Source organism: Cervus canadensis, chromosome 11 (genome assembly GCF_019320065.1).
Source record: "Cervus canadensis isolate Bull #8, Minnesota chromosome 11, ASM1932006v1, whole genome shotgun sequence".
Taxonomy (NCBI): Eukaryota; Metazoa; Chordata; class Mammalia; order Artiodactyla; family Cervidae; genus Cervus; species Cervus canadensis.
The window spans coordinates 68,355,786-68,374,342 of record NC_057396.1 but is presented as its reverse complement, the minus strand read 5'-3'; the positions used below and the strand labels follow the sequence as shown (position 1 = coordinate 68,374,342).

Genomic DNA, 18,557 nt, shown 5'->3' with positions numbered 1-18,557 from the left:
CCCTAATGCCTCTCCATCACCCTGAGCAATCCCTAATGCCTCTCCATCATTTTTGCCGCTGATGTCCCCTACCAGGGATCTGAATATTAATTGACATCCATGTAAAGCACTTAGTTAGCATAAAGAACAAGAGGGAGTGCTCAAAATATAAGCCATCACTAAATTGCTTAGAGAAACTTTTCAAGAGTTCAAAGCACCGCCACTGCAAAAGTCATCAGGAAGTCTTCCATTTCCAACAAGACCCAGGCCTCCCAATTTATTTCTGCAATAAACAAACACACTGTCTTCCTAAGCACATTTAAAACAAACTGCTGCTTCAGTCGGAGAAGGCAATGGCACCCCACTCCAGTGCTCTTGCCTGGAAAATCCCATGGACGGAGGAGCCTGGTAGGCTGCCGTCCATGGGGTCCGGAAGAGTTGGACACGACTGAGCGACTTCACTTTCACTTTTCACTTTCATGCATTGGAGAAGAAAATGGCAACCCACTCCCGTGTTCTTGCCTGGAGAATCCCGGGGACGGTGGAGCCTGGTGGGCTGCTGTCTATGGGGTCGCACAGAGTTGGACACGACTTAGCAGTGACTTAGCAGCAGCAGCAGCAGCTGCTTCAGTATTTGTTACTTTTGCCATCATTTCAAAACTAAACTGGTCCTGTGTGCGTGTGTGCTAAGTCGCTTCAGTTGTGTCTTACTCTTTCGCTATCCCGTGGACAGTAGCCCACCAGGCTCTCTTGTCCATGGGATTCTCCAGGCAAGAATACTGGAGTGGGTTGCCATTTCCTCCTCCAGGGGATCTCTCCAATCCATGGATGGAACCCATGCCTCTTGCCTCTCCTGCAATGGCAGTGGGTTCTTCACCACTAGTGCCGCCTGGGAAGCCCAAACTGGCCCTGTGCTGTGCTGTACTGAGTAGCTCAGTCGTGTCCTACTCTTTCTCTACCCTGTGGACTGTAGCCCTCCAGGCTCCTCCGTCCATGGGGATTCTCCAGGCAAGAATACTGAAGCGGGTGGCCATGCCCTCTTCCAGGGAATCCTCCCAACCCAGGGATTGAACCTAGGTCTCCCGCACTGCAGGTAGATTGCTTACCATCTGAGCCAACAGGGAAGACCAAAACTGGTCCTATTGGGTCCCAAATATTCTAGCACACTCTTATATCTTAGAAAGCTCAAACTGAAGTCACCTTTACAAATTTCAGTACATGTTCTGTCGTCCTGTCTGCTGGCATATGCCTGACGTGGCTCACCCCAGCATTTACTCACCACGGCGGGAGGGTCGTTCCAGTCTTCATAGGAGATGGCGGCATATGGATAGATCCGATCATTGATGATCTGCAGGGTGGCCAGGGCGATGGCCTTGATTGACTGGAAGTAGGCTTCCCAAAACCACCGTGCCTGTGAAGAAAACCACACTGCATGAAGTGAGCAGAGCGAGGGAAGAACTAGAGGCTCCATCACAGTCACCCCTGGGTCGGGGTAATTTCCTTATTCTCAAAGAAGAGCAAGCCCAAGGCAAAAGTCTGCCTGCTGTGCAAGGCAGCTCCATCAGAGTGGGCATTCATCCAAGGCGGTCAAAATAGAACATGAGCACAGGCAACGTGTGTGGGATTCAGTTTAGATATAAAAGAAACTATGTGGGGATGAACTGTCTAGGTGTTCAACCAGAGCAAGTTTATAGTCTTTTTTTTTAATATTATTACTAAAGTGCACATAAAGTACATTCAGTACTCTTATAATTACTATCCAGATAAAGATACAGAACATCTCAGCACCCCAGGAGATTCCTCTCTGCTGCACCCAGTCAGTATCTCACGTCTCCAAGAGTAATCACTACTCTGATTTGTTAGCCCACTAATGAATTTCACATTAATGGAACCAAACAGTATTTACTCTGTTGTGTCCGACCTCTCTTGCTGAACACTGTAATATTAAAACTGGATTTCAGTGTCAGGTTAGGCTGGCCTCATAAAAGGAGCTGAAAAGTGAGTAGAGAAAGTTCTATTCCTTGAGAAATGTTAGGCAAGTTTGGCATTATTTCTGCCTTAAAAGACTGAGACGTCATCAAAAAAGCCATCTCAGGTTTTTTTGGGGGGTGGGGGGTGGGTAAAGATTTTAAATCATGGATTTGCTTTCAGAGACATAAGATTCTGCATATTTTCATGTCAGTTTTGTAGGTGGTATTTTTCAACGAATATGTTCACTTTAAACTGTTAAATGCTTGGACTAAACGTGTGTTAATGTCTATTTAATGCCTATAGAATCTGTAGTAATACCTCTGTTTTCATTCCTGATATTGATCATCTGTGTTTTCCCTTTGTACTTGATCAGTCTTACTGATGTTTATCAATTTTACTAATCTTTTCCATTTCATTTTGTTGATTTTCTTCATCTTCAGTTCAGTTCAGTTGCTCAGTCGTGTCTGACTCTTTGTGACTCCATGGACTACAGCATGAATCACTGAATCCCGGAGCTTACTCAAAACTCATGTCCATTGAGTCGGTGATGCCATCCAACCATCTCGTTCTCTCTTGTCCCCTTCTCCTCCTGCCTTCAATCTTTCCCAGCATCAGGATCTTTTCTAATGACTTGGCTCTTTGCATCAGGTGGCCAAAGTATTGGAGTTTCAGCTTCAGCATCAGTCCTTCCAATGAATATTCAGGACTGATTTCCTTTAGGATTGACTGGATTGATCTCCTTGCTGTCCAAAGGACTCTCAAGAGTCTTCTCCAGCACAGTTCAAAAGCATCAATTCTTCAGCACTAAGCTTTCTTTATGTTCCAACTCTCACATCCATACATGACTACTGGAAAAAACCATAGTTATGACTAGACAGACCTTTGTCAGTAAAGTAATGTCTCTGCTTTTTAATATGCTAAGTTTGTCACAGCTTTTCTTCCAAGGAGCAAACATCTTTTAATTTCTGGCTGCGTTTACCATCTGCAGTGATTTTGGAGCCCCAAAAAATAAAGTCCGTCACTGTTTCCATTGTTTCCCTATCTATTTGCCATGAAGTGATGGGACTGGATGCCATGATCTTAGTTTTTTGAATGTTGAGTTTTAAGCCAGCTTTTTCACTCTCCTCTTTCACCTTCATCAAGAGGCTCTTTAGTTCCTCTTTGCTTTCTGCCATAAGGGTGGTGTCATCTGCATATCTGAGGTTATTGATATTTTTCCTTGCAATCTTGATTCCCACTTGTGCTTCATCCACTATGGCATTTTGCATGATGTACTCTGCATATAAGTTAAACAAGCAGGGAGACAAAATACAGCCTTGACGTACTGCTTTCCCAATTTGGAACCAGTCCATTGTTCCATGTCCGGTTCTAACTGCTGCTCTTTACCTGCATACACATGTCTCATGAGGCAGATAAAGTAGTCTGGTATTCCCATCTCTTTAAGAATTTTCCAGTTTGCTGTGATCCACACAGTCAAAGGCTTAGCACAGTCAATGAAGCAGAAGTAGATCTTCTTCTGGAACTCTCTCCAGTAGATGTTGGCCTCTGCCTTTTCTAAATACAGCTTGAACATCTGTAAGTTCTTGGTAAGTTCACATACTGCTGAAGCCCCGCTTGAAGAATTTTGAGCGTTGCTTTGCTGGCGTGTGAGATGAGTGCAATTGTGCAGTATCTACTTACCTACTTATCTTAATTCTTCATCTAACTTTTTTCTATTTTGTTCCTTTCTGCTCTTATTTTTACTTTCTTTGGTTTTGGGGGACTTTAATCCATACTGCATTTAGATTCTTGAGGTTGAAGTTTAGATATTTCAATCTTTCTTAATACATAAATACAAAGCTATAAATTTACTTCTATGCACTATTTTAAATGCATCCCACACATTTACATATCATTTTCATTATAATTTGGGTAAAAAAAAATTTAATTTCCATTGTGATACTTTCTTTGACCCAAAGGGCATTTATTAATAGAAGTATACTGTTTAATTTCCAAACATTTTTGGATTTTATATTTATCTGTTACTGATTTCTACTTTGCACTGTAGTCAGGGAACATACATGTTATTTCAAAACCTTGCAATTTATTTAAACTTGATTTATGGCCCTGCACATTGTTTATTTTTGTCAATGGTCTATGTGCACTTTAAAAAGAATATTTTGCTGTGGATGAGTGTAATGTTTTACAATTGTCAAGCAGAGTAAGTTGATTATTTAGTACTATCTAAATATTCTATACCTTTATTGATTGTTCTCTGCCTGTATGCACAGGTGTATATGTATTTATTTCCAAATTTTTTACTTTCAAATTTCTGCCCTTAAAGTTTGTCTAAAGATTATCTCTCATAAAAAGATATAAATGGATTTTAATATTTTATCCCATTTAAAAATCTTTGGCTTTCAGTTGTACATATAGTCCATTTATACTTAATGTAATTTCTGATACAGTTGAGTTTGTTTGCTCATTCTATTTGTTCACAAAGGTCCACAGATGTACCTCAGTGTAGGTCTTTGTATTTATCCTAATGAGGACTGTATAGCTTCTCTAACCTGTGACTTTATGTCTCCTGATGCTTTTAGAAAACCCTCAGTCAGTATTTTTTAAAATGTTGGTTCTATCACAATCTTCTCTTCTACAACATATACATATGTGTATTCCAAATACACATATATGTAACGTGTTTTCACCATGTCCTGTATATCTCTTATTCTCTTTTCTGTATTTTTCCTGTCTTCAATTTGTGTATTTTTCTACTAATATTCCTTCTGGCCCAATAATCCTTTATCCTTTTCCAATAATCCTTTATCCTTTGTGTGTGTAAGTCTATAAACTGCTATTAAATCCATGTATTAAATTCTTAATTTCACTTCTTATAGTTTTCATTTCCAGAATTCCACTTGGCTAAGAAGATTGGGGGCAGGAGGAGAAGGGGATGACAGAGGATGAGATGGCTGGATGGCATCACCGACTTGATGGGCATGAGTTTGAGTAAACTCCAGGAGTTTGTGATGGACAGGGAGGCCTGGTGTGCTGCGATTCATGGGGGTCGCAAAGAGTCGGACACAACTGAGCAACTGAACCGAACTGAACTGAAGAAGATTTTATATCTTTGTTGAAATCCTCCTTCTTTACTTCTATATTATTGAGTATTGTTAGTCCCTGACTGATAACTCCAATATCTGAATAACCTTTAAGTCTCTTTCTGCCATCTCTTTTTATTCTTCATTTTGGTCATTTGGTTTCAACTTCTAGCTTGCATCTTAATTTTTTATTAGATACCAATATTCTGCATTAAAAATTATAGCAGTTCTGGAAAATCCAGATTATCTTTCTCTTAAGAATATAACACATTGTGTTGGCAGGTACAGAGGATGTAGTCAGACCAGTTTAATCCTGCCAGTTTCAACTTTTGTCAGGACTAACTTTTTCCAGCTTGCCCTTAGTCTGAAGGTGTGGCCTTCTGGGTCTTCAACTAAAGCCTGGGGTGTTTCCCAAGACCCCTCCACCTTGGCCAGCCCTGAACACGGACCTTTGTCTCATTAGCACTATATATGGTTTTGCTGAAATAGCTGCACAGTTCCTTAGGCTCCCAGCTGCTTCTTTCTGCAGGGACTCCAGGAGTCCTGCTCTGATGGCGTGCACCTTAGGAGTTGGCAAAGACTTTAATGGAAGACTGCACGCTCATTTTTTGTTTATTTCCCCATGATTCCCTTTCTCCTGAGACTTTTGTCCTTCAAATCCCAGATACTGTGGGAACCCCCTAACTCCAACCTGTCAGCCCTGTAGGGGTGCTGTTTTCTGTGAAGACTCCATACCCAGGAACGGGCATGGCGTTCCTTGGGGGATGGCGTCAGAGTGAACAGGTAGCTCCCCTCAGGGTTCTCCTGTCTCTTAGGAATTGTCCCTCAAGTCCTGGCTGTTCTCTGAACTGTTGTTTCATCTATTATAATAAGCTTCTGTACTTCTTTTTCTTTTATTGACAGGAAGGTTACTCCCAAATCAGCCACTCTGTCAGAGTCTTCTGAAAGAAGACGGTTTCTTATCCAAGCAGAGTTTAAACCCGGTTCCTAATGAAAGCAGGATGCCGGTGTTGATGACCTCTACAGCCTACGATTCCACTCAAAATCAGAGGCTATTTGCGTTTATGCAAGGGGGCCGAACATATCCACGTTTAGCATGAGAAACTGGAAGCATAACCAAAATAAGGAGAGGAAAAAAGACACTTTCTTGTCTAGACTTACTGACTTTGGGTCTGTTTCCTGGACAAGTCCTCTATTAGTTAAAGTCTTGGATAACTTCTGAGTTATATGACGACTATTGTTTCCACTAACAATAAGGAGAAGGCAAAGCATCACAATGAGAATTTCTCGTATTCAGAGAAAATCAGAAACAGATTTAGCTTCCAGGGGCATCTGACTTAAGCCGTCCTGCGGTTTGCCATCTGGGTGCAGTTGGGGGGGCCTCTCGGCTGCCTGATGCTGCTTCTTAGATACACCCCACTCACTCCAGTCTCCTTCATGCTCAGTCATGCGGCTGCTTCCCCGCCCATCATCCAGCCAAAGCATCTACAGTTCATGAAGCCTAAGAGAACCTCCCTTCCCTATGAAACCTTTACTGAGCACCCCCAACATCAAAAATCTTCCCTAACTAAGACATCCCACCGCATTCACAGCCTTTGCCTTACAGCTTAGTTCTCTGATACATCGTTCTAACACTGCTTTACTGGCATTTCAGATGATCGCTTTTCTCTCTCCAGCTAGACTGTGAATTTCTTGGCTGTGAAAACTGGCATTTTTTTTTTTCTTTTTCATTAGTATCCTTACAAATGTTAGAATGTTTTGCCTGATGCAAAGCACTACTGTACCCATGATCTCATTTGCTCTTTATAACCAAGTTTGTCAACTTTTGGGGGTGAGGTGGCAGATACAAATTTCATTTTATGTGTGAGAAACTGAGCTATTAAATGGCAAAGTCACCAATCAAACCTGTGAATCCTAACTCTAAAGTCAGATCTTCTACCTCATTCCAGAATATGAAGAGTACCAGCACAGAGTAAGTTTTAGGAAATGGTCCTCTACCAAGGCACTGAAAGGGGTAAAAATTCACCGAGATGCATGAGCCCACACATAAACACAGCTTAAATATTTACCTCCTTTTCTACCCAAATGGGTTCATCGTCATATGTTCTGTTTTTTTTTTTTTTAATTTCAAATCACACCACACTCAAACTCAAGCATTCCAAAGCTTTGCGTTCACATTTAATCACGGTGGAGACAGCAGCATTTGGGATTTACAGGAAACAATGACTGGGAACAAATCCACCTAGTATACCAGCCAGAAGCACAGTGTAGGACAGAGACTCTGATTTAAGATGTCTCAAATCATCTCATCCTGTCCACCAAATTGCAGTTCTCTTGGAAAGGAAGCAAGCCTTGCCAATAATCACAGCTCAAGTGTCTCGGCCTGCGGATAAGTGAACTTCACAGGCTTAATTATTTCTGCAGGACCTCTTTAACACCTTGCAGCATTTAGAAGGCATAATTTACAGCCCCCAGGACTCAGCCTTGGCCACTTTTCCTTTCTGGCAGAGAGGAAGGAGTTTTCAGCTCTGCTGCAACACACGAAAGCACCGCTATTCCCATCCACTGAGCTAAACGCAAACGCTTATTCTGAGGATTTTTTCCCCCATCAACATGGGTCACACTTATCTCTACCTGAAAACTTGAAATGAGGATTCTTCCACAAACCTGCGGATTCCCCACATGCTCTACTCTGTGCATCTACACAGATGAAAGCTAAGTCATATATGAAAAGGTCATACCAACAACCTCCGACAAAGCATTTTACTTTTCTTCATAAAACTGATACCACAGTAATTTTGTAAAATATGCAGATTTCAAAGCACGGGCACTAAAGTTCCTATGACACTTTCAAACATTAGAATCGTGAAGCAAAGGGCAAGGATTGGGCCAACTTGAAACTATCTCAAACAAATACAAACTTCAAACTAAAACTGCTACTGTGGTTTAATTTCTTTGATTTTCAGTAACATAAAGCCAACAGGACAAGCATTAACAAGTGTCTAAAGGAAGCAAGCGCAATATGGGAGAAAGTCACGGTGATGAGTGTCCTGCATGATTCTAAGCAGCTTAACCCTATTTTTTGAATCTATGGGATGGACACCACACCACCTTTCTCCTGGAGCTGCAGGTTCTCTGAGACAAGGTTTGTAGAGTTCCTCGCCCCGTGCAGAGCAGATAATCAGAACATCTCCTCCACACCTGCACCCATCCTGTCCCCTCGAGGTCTCGGTCACTCACAGTATATACTAACATTCCACGTGACTTGGGGGTGGGGAGGGAGACGGGGGAAGAGGAGAGACAGAAGAGATTCTAAGGTTACACTCCATTCATTTCAATTCTTGAAGCCAGGAAAGACTCCAACTGGTCAGAGAATGGAGGTAGGTATAATAAAAATAAATATGAGGATGACAGACCTTAATACTGAAAAATATCTCACCCACTAACATGTCTCTTCTACCTGAACGTCTAAGCTTCCAAGGCAGAGGCCAGCACTTCTCTGCAGACTGTGAGAGTGGGGACGCATCTGGTTTTGCTCATCACTGATCTCGCAGCCCCTAGCACAGCGCCTGTCAAGGAGTGGGCAGTCAAATGTTTGTTGAAAGAACAAATCCATCTCCCTCACAGGCACCACACGCATCTCACAGAACTCTCCAGATCTTCTAAGCACCAGTCCACGACCTTAAAGGAGGAAAACTGTCATTGCATAAAAAGGATCACCTCTTGCATGCAGAATTTTAAAAGGGAAAAGATGAAGGTGGGGAGTGAATTTGAGGGCAAAAAAAAAGGAAAACTTGTTTCTAGGTGAAACGGCAAGGCAGAAATGGGACCATGGGTGTCCCTTACATTGTGTGTATATAGACCACAAAAGAGAGAATCAGTAGTTAGAACTATGCCTTGCAAGTCTGTCCTGGAAGTGTCCAGGATATCTAACCGTGTAGAAATTACACAGCAGAACCCCAGGACCCCAAAGTAGTCCATGGGCAACTGCATCCCAAGCACAGTGACGGTTCTCCAACACCCTTTCATCAGCAGCCAGCTGTGCACTGCCCTTTCCAACAGAATCTCCTGAATGTGACCCATGCCAACAGATTTTGTTTTATATATTAAAAGGACATTTCTAATGAAAACCACAAAATAAAAAAGTAAAGCAGCCGGCTATGCCTCTGTCTCTAACCTCAACTGGCAACGCTGTCCAAACATGTAACTGTGGATCAGTAGGTACCCCAAAACTACTCTACTTCCCCACCCCCACCCACTGGTTGGCCACAACATGAAAGATCTGCATGGGATGTAGAATTTCTGCTTGGGATGTAGAAAGTCACAAAGAAACATGGAATCTACAATGATTCTCATCTAACAACGAGAAAAAGCCGCCAGATACACCACCACCACCACTGTAACTTGCCTTGGGCCCGTGGGAGAGCTGCGGTCAGAAGGCAATCAGGGACACCCAATTTCCAAGAGTGCCAACCAGGAGCCATGGGACGCTCAACTCCAGCTCGGGAAGAGCACAGAAGGCGGGGGTGGCTGCTATAAAAGCAGCCACCAAAACCAGCTAACATTTTAACAAATTCTTAAAATTGAGTGTGGGCTAATAGAAAAGTTTGGGAGTTCTAGACACAAGCAGAATCTGCACTCACTTTCGAGCCCTTTTCTGCTAGATGTTCTCGAGAAAGATGGGGGCAGGGGAAGAAAGCAGACAGAGTCCCCTCAACGGCACACAGGGAGAAAACCCTGTCCCTTTCTCGAATCTTTTTTGTCATCCAAAGCCAAACCTCTACCTGCTGGGGGGTGAGCAGGAAAAGCCCTCACCCTCAAAGGTGGATGCAGATCCTCGGCTTCTGGAAGAGGGGGAGGCAGACAGCCTGTCCAGCACTGGGAGGGCAGGAACCCTTCCAGCTCCCAGCAGGCCACAGCTGTGGCTGGGGTAGAAGCAAAAGCCTCTGCTCCCTGGGGAGGGGCAGGAGACTCCCTCCAACCCCAACCCCAGACCCCAACCCCAGACCCCCACAGACAAAGCGCAGACTCCAGCTGCCCCAGGAACACTGAGAAAGCCCCACCTCCATGGCCCCAGCAAACAAGCCTGCCAGGCTGAGGCCGGACCAGGGGAACGGAATCCTCCTGGCCCACCACAGGTCTGGCACCACATACAAGCAACAGAAGTCTACCTACCCCCTGACGGGAGCACGGCTTCCTGTGCAGTACAGGTGGGCAGGGCCTGCTGAAAGTGGAGGGTGAAGCTGGAACTCAGAGCAAAGCCCCAGTACCCTGAGCTCCACACAAGAAGGAGGAGACCGCTGGCAGCATCTGGAGTCAGTGGTGCTGAAGGTAAGTCCAGCGACAGAAAAACCCAAACCCATCCCAGTTACACGCTAGGTCGAGTCAACCTCCCATGCGAATTGCGGTCTGCCCATCGCTGGACATGACATTTACTTTAGGTCTCCTGTTTTTCTAACACAGTCCATCACTCAATCAAAATTTATCAGAAACAAAATACGAGAGAAAACAATCCACTGTCATAACATAAACTCGTCAACAGAACTAGGCTGAAAGATGACCAAGATGTTTGGAACTACCAGATGGAGACTTTAAAATGACTATAATTAATATGTGAAAGAATCTAGGGGAAAAGGTGGACAACCTGCATGAGCAGATGGGTATACTCAAGAGACAGATGAAAACTATCTATAAACAAAGAGCCAAATGAAAATGCTATAAATAAAAAACGTAGTATCATAGAATTTCTTCAATTGGCTTATCAGCACACTAGATATAGCAGAGGAAAGAAATACTGTAGTAAACTTAGAAATAAAAAAGAAATGATCCAAACTGAAATGCAAAGAGAAAAAGACTACAAGAAAATAGAACAGAGCATCCAAGAACTGTAGAACCACATGGAATGTTCTAACAGTACCTGGAGCCAGAGTTCCAGAGAGGGGGCTCGGAAACAAGGCAACAGATACACTTAGAGAAACAGTGGCTAAGACTTTTCCCAAATTAATGAAAAACAATAAAACGGACTAAATAAGCACAGAGAACTAAGGCAGATTGAATAAAGCATTTGCCTTCTCCCTCAGGAAGTTTGAGAAACAGCTGCACCTTTGAGGACGCAGAAGCCCTTCTGCCTCTGAGCAGCAACCTGCTCAGAGGGGGATTCTGGGGGATCTGAGTCCAGGAGATTTTCTCTCAGCTCACCGCACTGACAGAACCATTTATCTCAGGTGAAGGGCTGGAAAATATTTCCACGCCTCATGGATTAATTTTTCAAAGCTGTGTCTGAAGGTGAATCTGAAAACTTCCAAAGGGATTCCAAGGCTTTCCAAGCACTAACGTACCACCGGCAGACGAGCTCCTTTTCGTTTGTTTGCTGTGACAAATGGAGCCAGTGAGCATTCCTATGATGGCCCCAGAGCCTCCTACGCGGCAAGCTCTGCAAGGTCACAAGGGCTCTCTTCCCCGCCACCTTCCCGGGCAGCTGAGAGGGCCCGAGCAGGGAGCCGGGTGCCCTTCTTGCTAACCTCACTTCCGGGGGACAGCTAACCGCACGGCCAGCCTGGAGGCAACGGAGACGGGCACCGAGAGCCTCCGCCTGGCAGCCGGGAACACACACAATGGTGAGGTTGAGTGACAATCAGGGTATCCTGATTCCCAGTGGAGGGTAACCGCAAGACTGGCGTTTTGTTTATTCTTTTGCTGACTCCATTTTTATAAACAAAAGAGTTACGAGACAATGTACTTTAAAAACAGGGAGGAAAAAAAAAAAAAAATCAACAAAATCCCCTCAGGGCAATTCTCAAGGACTGAAGGTTTTATAAAAATGTACTAGGCCCAAGCTGTCAGGTTTTCTTGAGAAGTTCACTAACATCTGATACTTTTACTCAGCGATCCAACAAACAATAATGAATAGGGTTTATCTGCTTTAAAATAGATTTCTGAAGCAAAAGCGGTCAACATATCGCGGATTTATCAGCACGCCATTTTTTTCCCTTACTTAAATTATCTGTTAATTTAATTACATTTAAATACCTTCCTGCATAAAACATGCGAGTGCTAGAGTGCTTTTCTTCACTTCTGTACTCACAAAGCTACTTCACTTGCCCTCGCCACACGCATCTTCCACCGGAACCTGTCCCTGGTGCCCCGGAAGCACTTCTCCGGCACCTACCACAGTCTTCCCCGTCCCATTATTTCAATTAGTCGATCCCAGCACCTGAGGCGCCCACACCCACCAGTCACTGACCCTTCCACAAAGCCACAGACATCCGTTCGCGTAACAGTAGCAGACTTAACTTTACAATTTTTTAATAAGTATAAAAAATCTTTTTATATCTTTACCAGGCAGACTTGTAATCGCTTTCTTTTGAACTTTTCATTTTGAAACAATTTTAGACTTAGAGAATAGTTGCAACAGTAGAACAGAGAGCTCTGAATACCCTCACTAGCTTCTCCTAATGTTAGTCTCTTTCATCTCCATGGTACAATGTTCAAAACTAAGATGTTAACGTTAGGTTAATTCTATTTAAACTCAGCTACAGACTTTTGTTTTCTTTTTGGATTTTCCCAGTTTTCTTCTGAGGTCATTTTTCTGATTCGGGATCTTATCCAGGACGCTGCATTGCTTCTGACTGTCATGGCTCCTTAGTTTCAATCTTTCCCTATAGTTCATGACCTTAACACCTTTGCCTAGTGTAGTCAGGAATTGTGTAGAATGTCCCTCAGTCTGGTTGGTCTGAGGTACTTTAATTGTTAAGACCGAGATTATGGATTTTGGAGAATACTACACAGAATACTCTTTACTTCATATCAGGGGATACATGTTGTCAAGGTGACTTATTACAGGGGAAGTTAACCTTGATCACCTGGTTAAGGTGAGGTCTTCCAGGTTTCTCCACTGTAAAGTTACCATCCCCAGCTCATAGTCTATGCGTTAGAACCAAGTCACTATGTTCAGACCATATTCAAAGGAGGATAATTAAGCTTTACATCCTGGAGGAGGCAGTATCAGAGAAATAGCATACTGTTTTTAGTGTTGTTTAAAAGAATTAAAAACTATGAAATTCTATTCACTGAGTAGTGCGTGTGCACACACACACACAGACATACACATGTACATAGCTAGTCTACGTATATACAGAACAGGATTTTATTAAAATCCTTAAGCCTCTGGGTATTTGTGGCTTAAGGAAGTATAAAACATTTTCTTTCTTGAATAATTCCACTAAATAAAAAAATCTGACATTTGCCTTAAATGTTAAGTTGAAGCCTGATAACATATCTCAGCTACTGAAAAAAGAAAAGCATGTAGCCAGTTTTTACTAAAAATCTTAGAGATGAAATCTACCGAGACCGCAAATATTTCTAAATTTCAACTGCTTCTAATCTCATATTTTAATTTTACTCTGATATATACACAGAATTATCATCCAAAAATAAAGTAAGCACCCCAATCTGATAATCTGGGAAAGAAAGGAAAAAAACCTGAGGAAACTAGTAGTAGTCATTAATAAGAAAACAGAAAGAAAAAAAAAAGTATTTGAAAAGAAATCCAAGAGCTTTCCGTTGACTTTCTATTAAGAAAATGCTAGAAAATCAACTAAAAGCCCATCAAAACTAATAAGGAAGTTCAATAAAGTGGCCAGCTACAAAATAATTTGTAAAATAAATAAAACAAAAACCAAAATTCTTCTATGCCAGCAATTCCCAGTGAGATCTTACACACAAATACACACAAAGATTTAGTGGTAAGGCTCATCCTACTGGACTTCCCTGGCGGTACAGTGGAAAAGAGTCCCCCTGCCAATGCAAGGGACATGGGTTCGATCCCTGGTTGGGGAAGATTCCCCATGCCTCAAGGCAGCTAGGCCCCTGCGCCACAGCTACTGGAGCCGCATGCTCTAGGGTCCACCAGCCACAACTACTGAGCCCATGTGCTGCGATTACTGCGCCCCATGTGCTTAGAGCCCATGCTCTGCAGCAAGAGAAGCCACCACAAGAGCAGTCCCCACTCAGTGCCACGAGAGAAAACCCTCCCAAAGCAAGGGAGACCCAGCACAACCAAAAAAGAAAGAGCTCATCTCATTACCCTAACTTCTCACATCCAGATTATTCTTAGTCCTCCAGACAGACATTAAGCTGCTTCCCCAGTATCCACTACCGTGTTCATCCTTACTAACAAAATCAACTTAAAATACTAAATTACCCAGCCTCTTTTGTAGCAATGGATACTATGTGACACAGTTTGGGTGTAGTCCCTGGATATGTGAGTTTTCATAACTAAAAAGTTAAAATCTGAGCTTGACAATATTACAACAGAAACTTCCAAAACTGCAAAGAGAAAAAAGACAGGGGATAAAAAGAAAATATTCAAGGACCATAGGACTACTATAAAAGGGGTAACATACACATAATACAAACACCAAAAGAAAAAATAAAATGGAAGAGGAACAATAATGACTGAGAATTTCCTCAAATTAATGTCAAACACCAAACCACAGATCCAGGGAACTCAGAGAACACTAGGTATGATAAATACCAAAAACACTACACCTGTGCATATCATACTGAAGCTTTAGAAAATCAAATATTTTTTAAATTTCTGCAAGAAGCCAGAGGGGGGAAAAAACACCTTACCTATAGGGGAGCAAAGGTAACAATTACATCTGACTTCTCGGAAGAAGAAGCAAGAAGAGAGTGGAATGACACCCATGAAGGGTTAAGAGAAAAACCCACCAACACAGAATTTTATACCCTGGAAAACCCTTTAGAAGTAAAGGGGAAATACACAATTTCTCAAGCACAAATCGAGAAAATTTGTTGCCAGTAGTTCTGCTTACAGAAGATGTTAAAAGGAGTTCTTCAGAGAGAAGGAAAATGATGTAGTCAGAAACAGATGTACATAAAGAAAGGAAGGGCATCAGAGGGGGACTAAGTGAAAGTAAAATTAAAAGTTTCACTTTTCTTATTCTTAATTGATCTAACAGATAATAATCTACAAAAGCAACAAATTTATTTGATTATATATATATATGTATATGTGAAATGAGTGACAGCAATGATACAAGGGACAAGAGAAAGAACTAGGATTACTCTGTTAACATAAGGAAGGTACTTGCCCTATCACTGAAGCAGGAATATTTAAAGATGGATTTGGATTTGATATAAATGTAAAGTGCAAACTCTAGGGCAACCACTAAAAAAGTGTTTTAAAAGGAGTGTAATTGATATGCTAAGAAAGTAAAGAGAATAAAATCATGTAAACGACTCAATTAAAACCAAAAAAGACATAAAATGTGTGGAAGACAAAAATATTAATAGGAAAAAAGAACAAAGCCAACAAATAGAAAACAGTAACAAATATGGTCAATGTCAATGCAAGTATATCAATAATCACTTTAAATGCTAATGGCCTAAATACCTCAATTAAAAGCTTGTCAGGGTGGATCAAAAAACAAGACCCAACTGTATGGTGTCTATGAGAAACCCACTTTAAATTAAAAGGTACACATAATTAAAAGAGACGGAGAAAGATATAGCATGCTAACACTAATCCGAAGACAATGTGGGTAGCTATATTAATTTCAGACAAAGAAGACTTCAGAACAAGGAAAATTACAACACATAAAATGTGGCATACATAACGATCAAGAGGTCAATACTCCAAGAAAACATAACACTCCTCAATGTGTATGCAGCCAGCAAAAGAGTATCAAAATACATGAGGCAAGAACTGATAGAAATTCAAGGAGAAACAGATGAATCCTCTACCAGAGCTGCCCTCTGTCAGAAGCACACAGATCCAGAAGGCAGAAAATCAGTAAGGGACATAGTTGAACGTATTCACAGCACCAAATAATTGACATCTGTAGACTATTTCATCCAACAGCGGCAGATTGGACACATTCTTCTCAAGCTCACATGTAACATTTACCAAGACAGACTACATTCTCGGCCATAAAGCATACTTGAACAACCATGAAAAGAAGTCATATGATGTCTGCTCTCAGACCGCAATGGAATTAAATTAGAAATAGTGACATGGAGGAAACATTATACATTTGTTAAAAACCCACAGAATAGACAACCCCAAGAGCAAACCCTAACAAGGACTACAGACTTTGACAGAGAAGGCTGTGTCAGTGTAGGGTTCACTCTAACGATGAGCCGCCGTGGCGCACTGTTAGTGTGGGAGGCTGTGCGTCTGTAGGGACACAGGGTGTCCCCTACTCTCCCTACCTCCTGCTCGATTTTGCTGTGAACCTAAAACTGCTCTGAAAAATAAAATTTAGTGGTTAAGGGACTTCCCTGGTGTTCCAGTGGCTAAGCCTCCAAGCTCCCAATGCAGGGGGCCTGGGTTCGATCCCTGGTGGGTGAACTAGATCCCACATGCTGCAACTAAGAGTTCACGTGCTGCAACTCTTAGTAATGTGAACGGGAGTTTGCGTTGCAATCTGAGTCAGAGCTAAAGATTCCACGAGCTGCAACTAAGACCTGGAGCAATTAAATAAATAAAATAAATACCTTTTTTTAAATTTAGTAATTAAAAAACAAAAAATCTTACCTGGACTTCAAGTTTTATCTCCTTGAAAGCATACTGAGGCCCTTTTCCAATTCATCTGACAATTTCTACACAAGAGTCAGCATCTATGTCTCTGCCCCACTGTTACCTCATGGGGTGAAAATACTTATCTTGCCAGTTAGACTGAAAACTCTTTGATGGCCCTCAGTAAAAAGGAAAATCTGCTGGGCCCCACTCAAGGGCACAGATTTGAAAACTTGGCCCATAAGTACTACAGATTTGGGGCAGTGGGTTTCCGTGGGTTCTCGTGGCTTCTTTACACTGGTATCCTGCACTTCTCTAGAGTAATGCCCAAGTGTAGAGAAACTGGAACAGATTAAGGGGATAGATTGCCATTCTCAATGTTTCATTGTCCCCAACAGCAGCAGCAAAGCAGGACTGACTAGACTTGGCTTAACCAGCAGGGTCTCTATTTTCAGCTGTGTCATTGCAGGGGAACAGCTGAGAACCATATTAAATGTGAAATGCAGCCACTACCCAGTGCAAGATCTAATGATCACACCTAATGAACAAATTTTTGCTCTTCTCCTCGGAGCTCATATAGAACCTGATGATTCTTGCTAGGACTTTAATCTCTCCTAGGATTTAATCTCTATTTTATTTTTATATTCTCCCACATTCCCAGCCTTCTAAAAATATATTAGAATTCAGAATCCAAAGTAGGTTTGTTGTTGTTTTGTCTTGTTTAAAATAGTCTCTACCCAGTTGGCACATAGGTAGTGAAAAGAAAAACAAAATCACTTTAATACCAGTGACTGTCGTTATGAACACTTCCCTGGTGGCTCAGTGGTAAAGAATCCACCTGTCAAAGCAGGAAACATGGGTTCAATACCTGGGCCGGGAAGATCCCCTGGAGAAGCAAATGGCAATGCATTCCTGCCCGTACTCTTGCCTGGGAAATCCCATAGACAGAGGAGCCTGGCGGGCTACAGTCCATGGAGTCGCAAGAGTCAGACACGACTTAGCAAATAAACAACAACAAATGGTTATGAACCTCTGCCATGCAAAATGCACCCTTTCTTCCCCTTCTCACCCTTTGGTGAGGACTTTGACAACTTGCTCACAGCCTTTCCCCTTGGCTGGCTGCAGAGTACTCACTCCTTTAAATCTAGTTTTCTCTTTCTCCCCGCGTACCATTTTTGTTAACCATCCTTTAACTTCCCTCAATGTAATCCCCTTTTCTTGGTGCTGAGAGGAAGAGGTCTTTACACAGTCTTCAAGGCCAAGCTCCCCCTAGCATGCTCCCAACAACTGCTAAAGGCTTCTCCAGCAGCAGCCCAAGCCTCGTAGGAAGAGCTGAATACACCCCCTTGTGCTTATTTGTGCTTATTTCTAGGAGTTCTAGACCTTGCTCTGACATATAAAACCCTGAGTCATTCAAAGGTTAGGAAAACAAGCAAGTATACGGACCAGCATTCAAATCCTATTTTGATACAGAGCTGCATAGAAAATTGCCCCAAAGCCTATCTGTAAGCACATGTCATCCATTTAGAATCAAAGATTTCCTTCTGTTCATCTCCAGCCTCTGTATTTATATTTATGGGGAGTGATTAAAGAATGAACATGCAGTTAGTTCCACCTATGGTTACCAGAGAAAACGATTCCAGCATATATTCCTTAAGAATCAAGAGGGACTTCCCTGGTGGTCCTGTGGCTAAGACTGCTGACTCCCAGTGAAGGGCGCCCAGGTTCAAATGGAACTGGATCCCACATGGCACGACTATGAGTTCAGACGCCTCAACTAAAAGAGCTCACGTGCTGCAATAAAGACTGAAGATCCCTCTTGCAGCAACTAAGGCCCCGCAAAGCCAGATAAAGAAGTAAATATTTTTTTAGAAGAAGAATGACAAAAATGTAAGGAAGAGGTCAGAAGGAAGAGGCCCAGGGCAATACTTTCTGACAGCAAGACGGTGTGCTCAGTTAAGTTCACAATGTTTAATTAGACGACG

General features: G+C 42.3%; 1 protein-coding gene across 4 annotated transcripts in view; it reads right to left on the bottom strand.

Annotated features, from left to right (window-relative positions):
• EXT2 (exostosin glycosyltransferase 2) overlaps positions 1–18,557 on the bottom strand; it is a 139,048-nt gene that overhangs the window by 75,987 nt on the left and 44,504 nt on the right. For all 4 annotated transcript variants that reach the window (XM_043480711.1, XM_043480712.1, XM_043480713.1 and 1 more), the window contains exon 8: positions 1,259–1,390. In XM_043480711.1, coding sequence (XP_043336646.1) covers positions 1,259–1,390 — 132 coding nt within the window. The remainder of the gene's footprint in view (positions 1–1,258; positions 1,391–18,557) is intronic.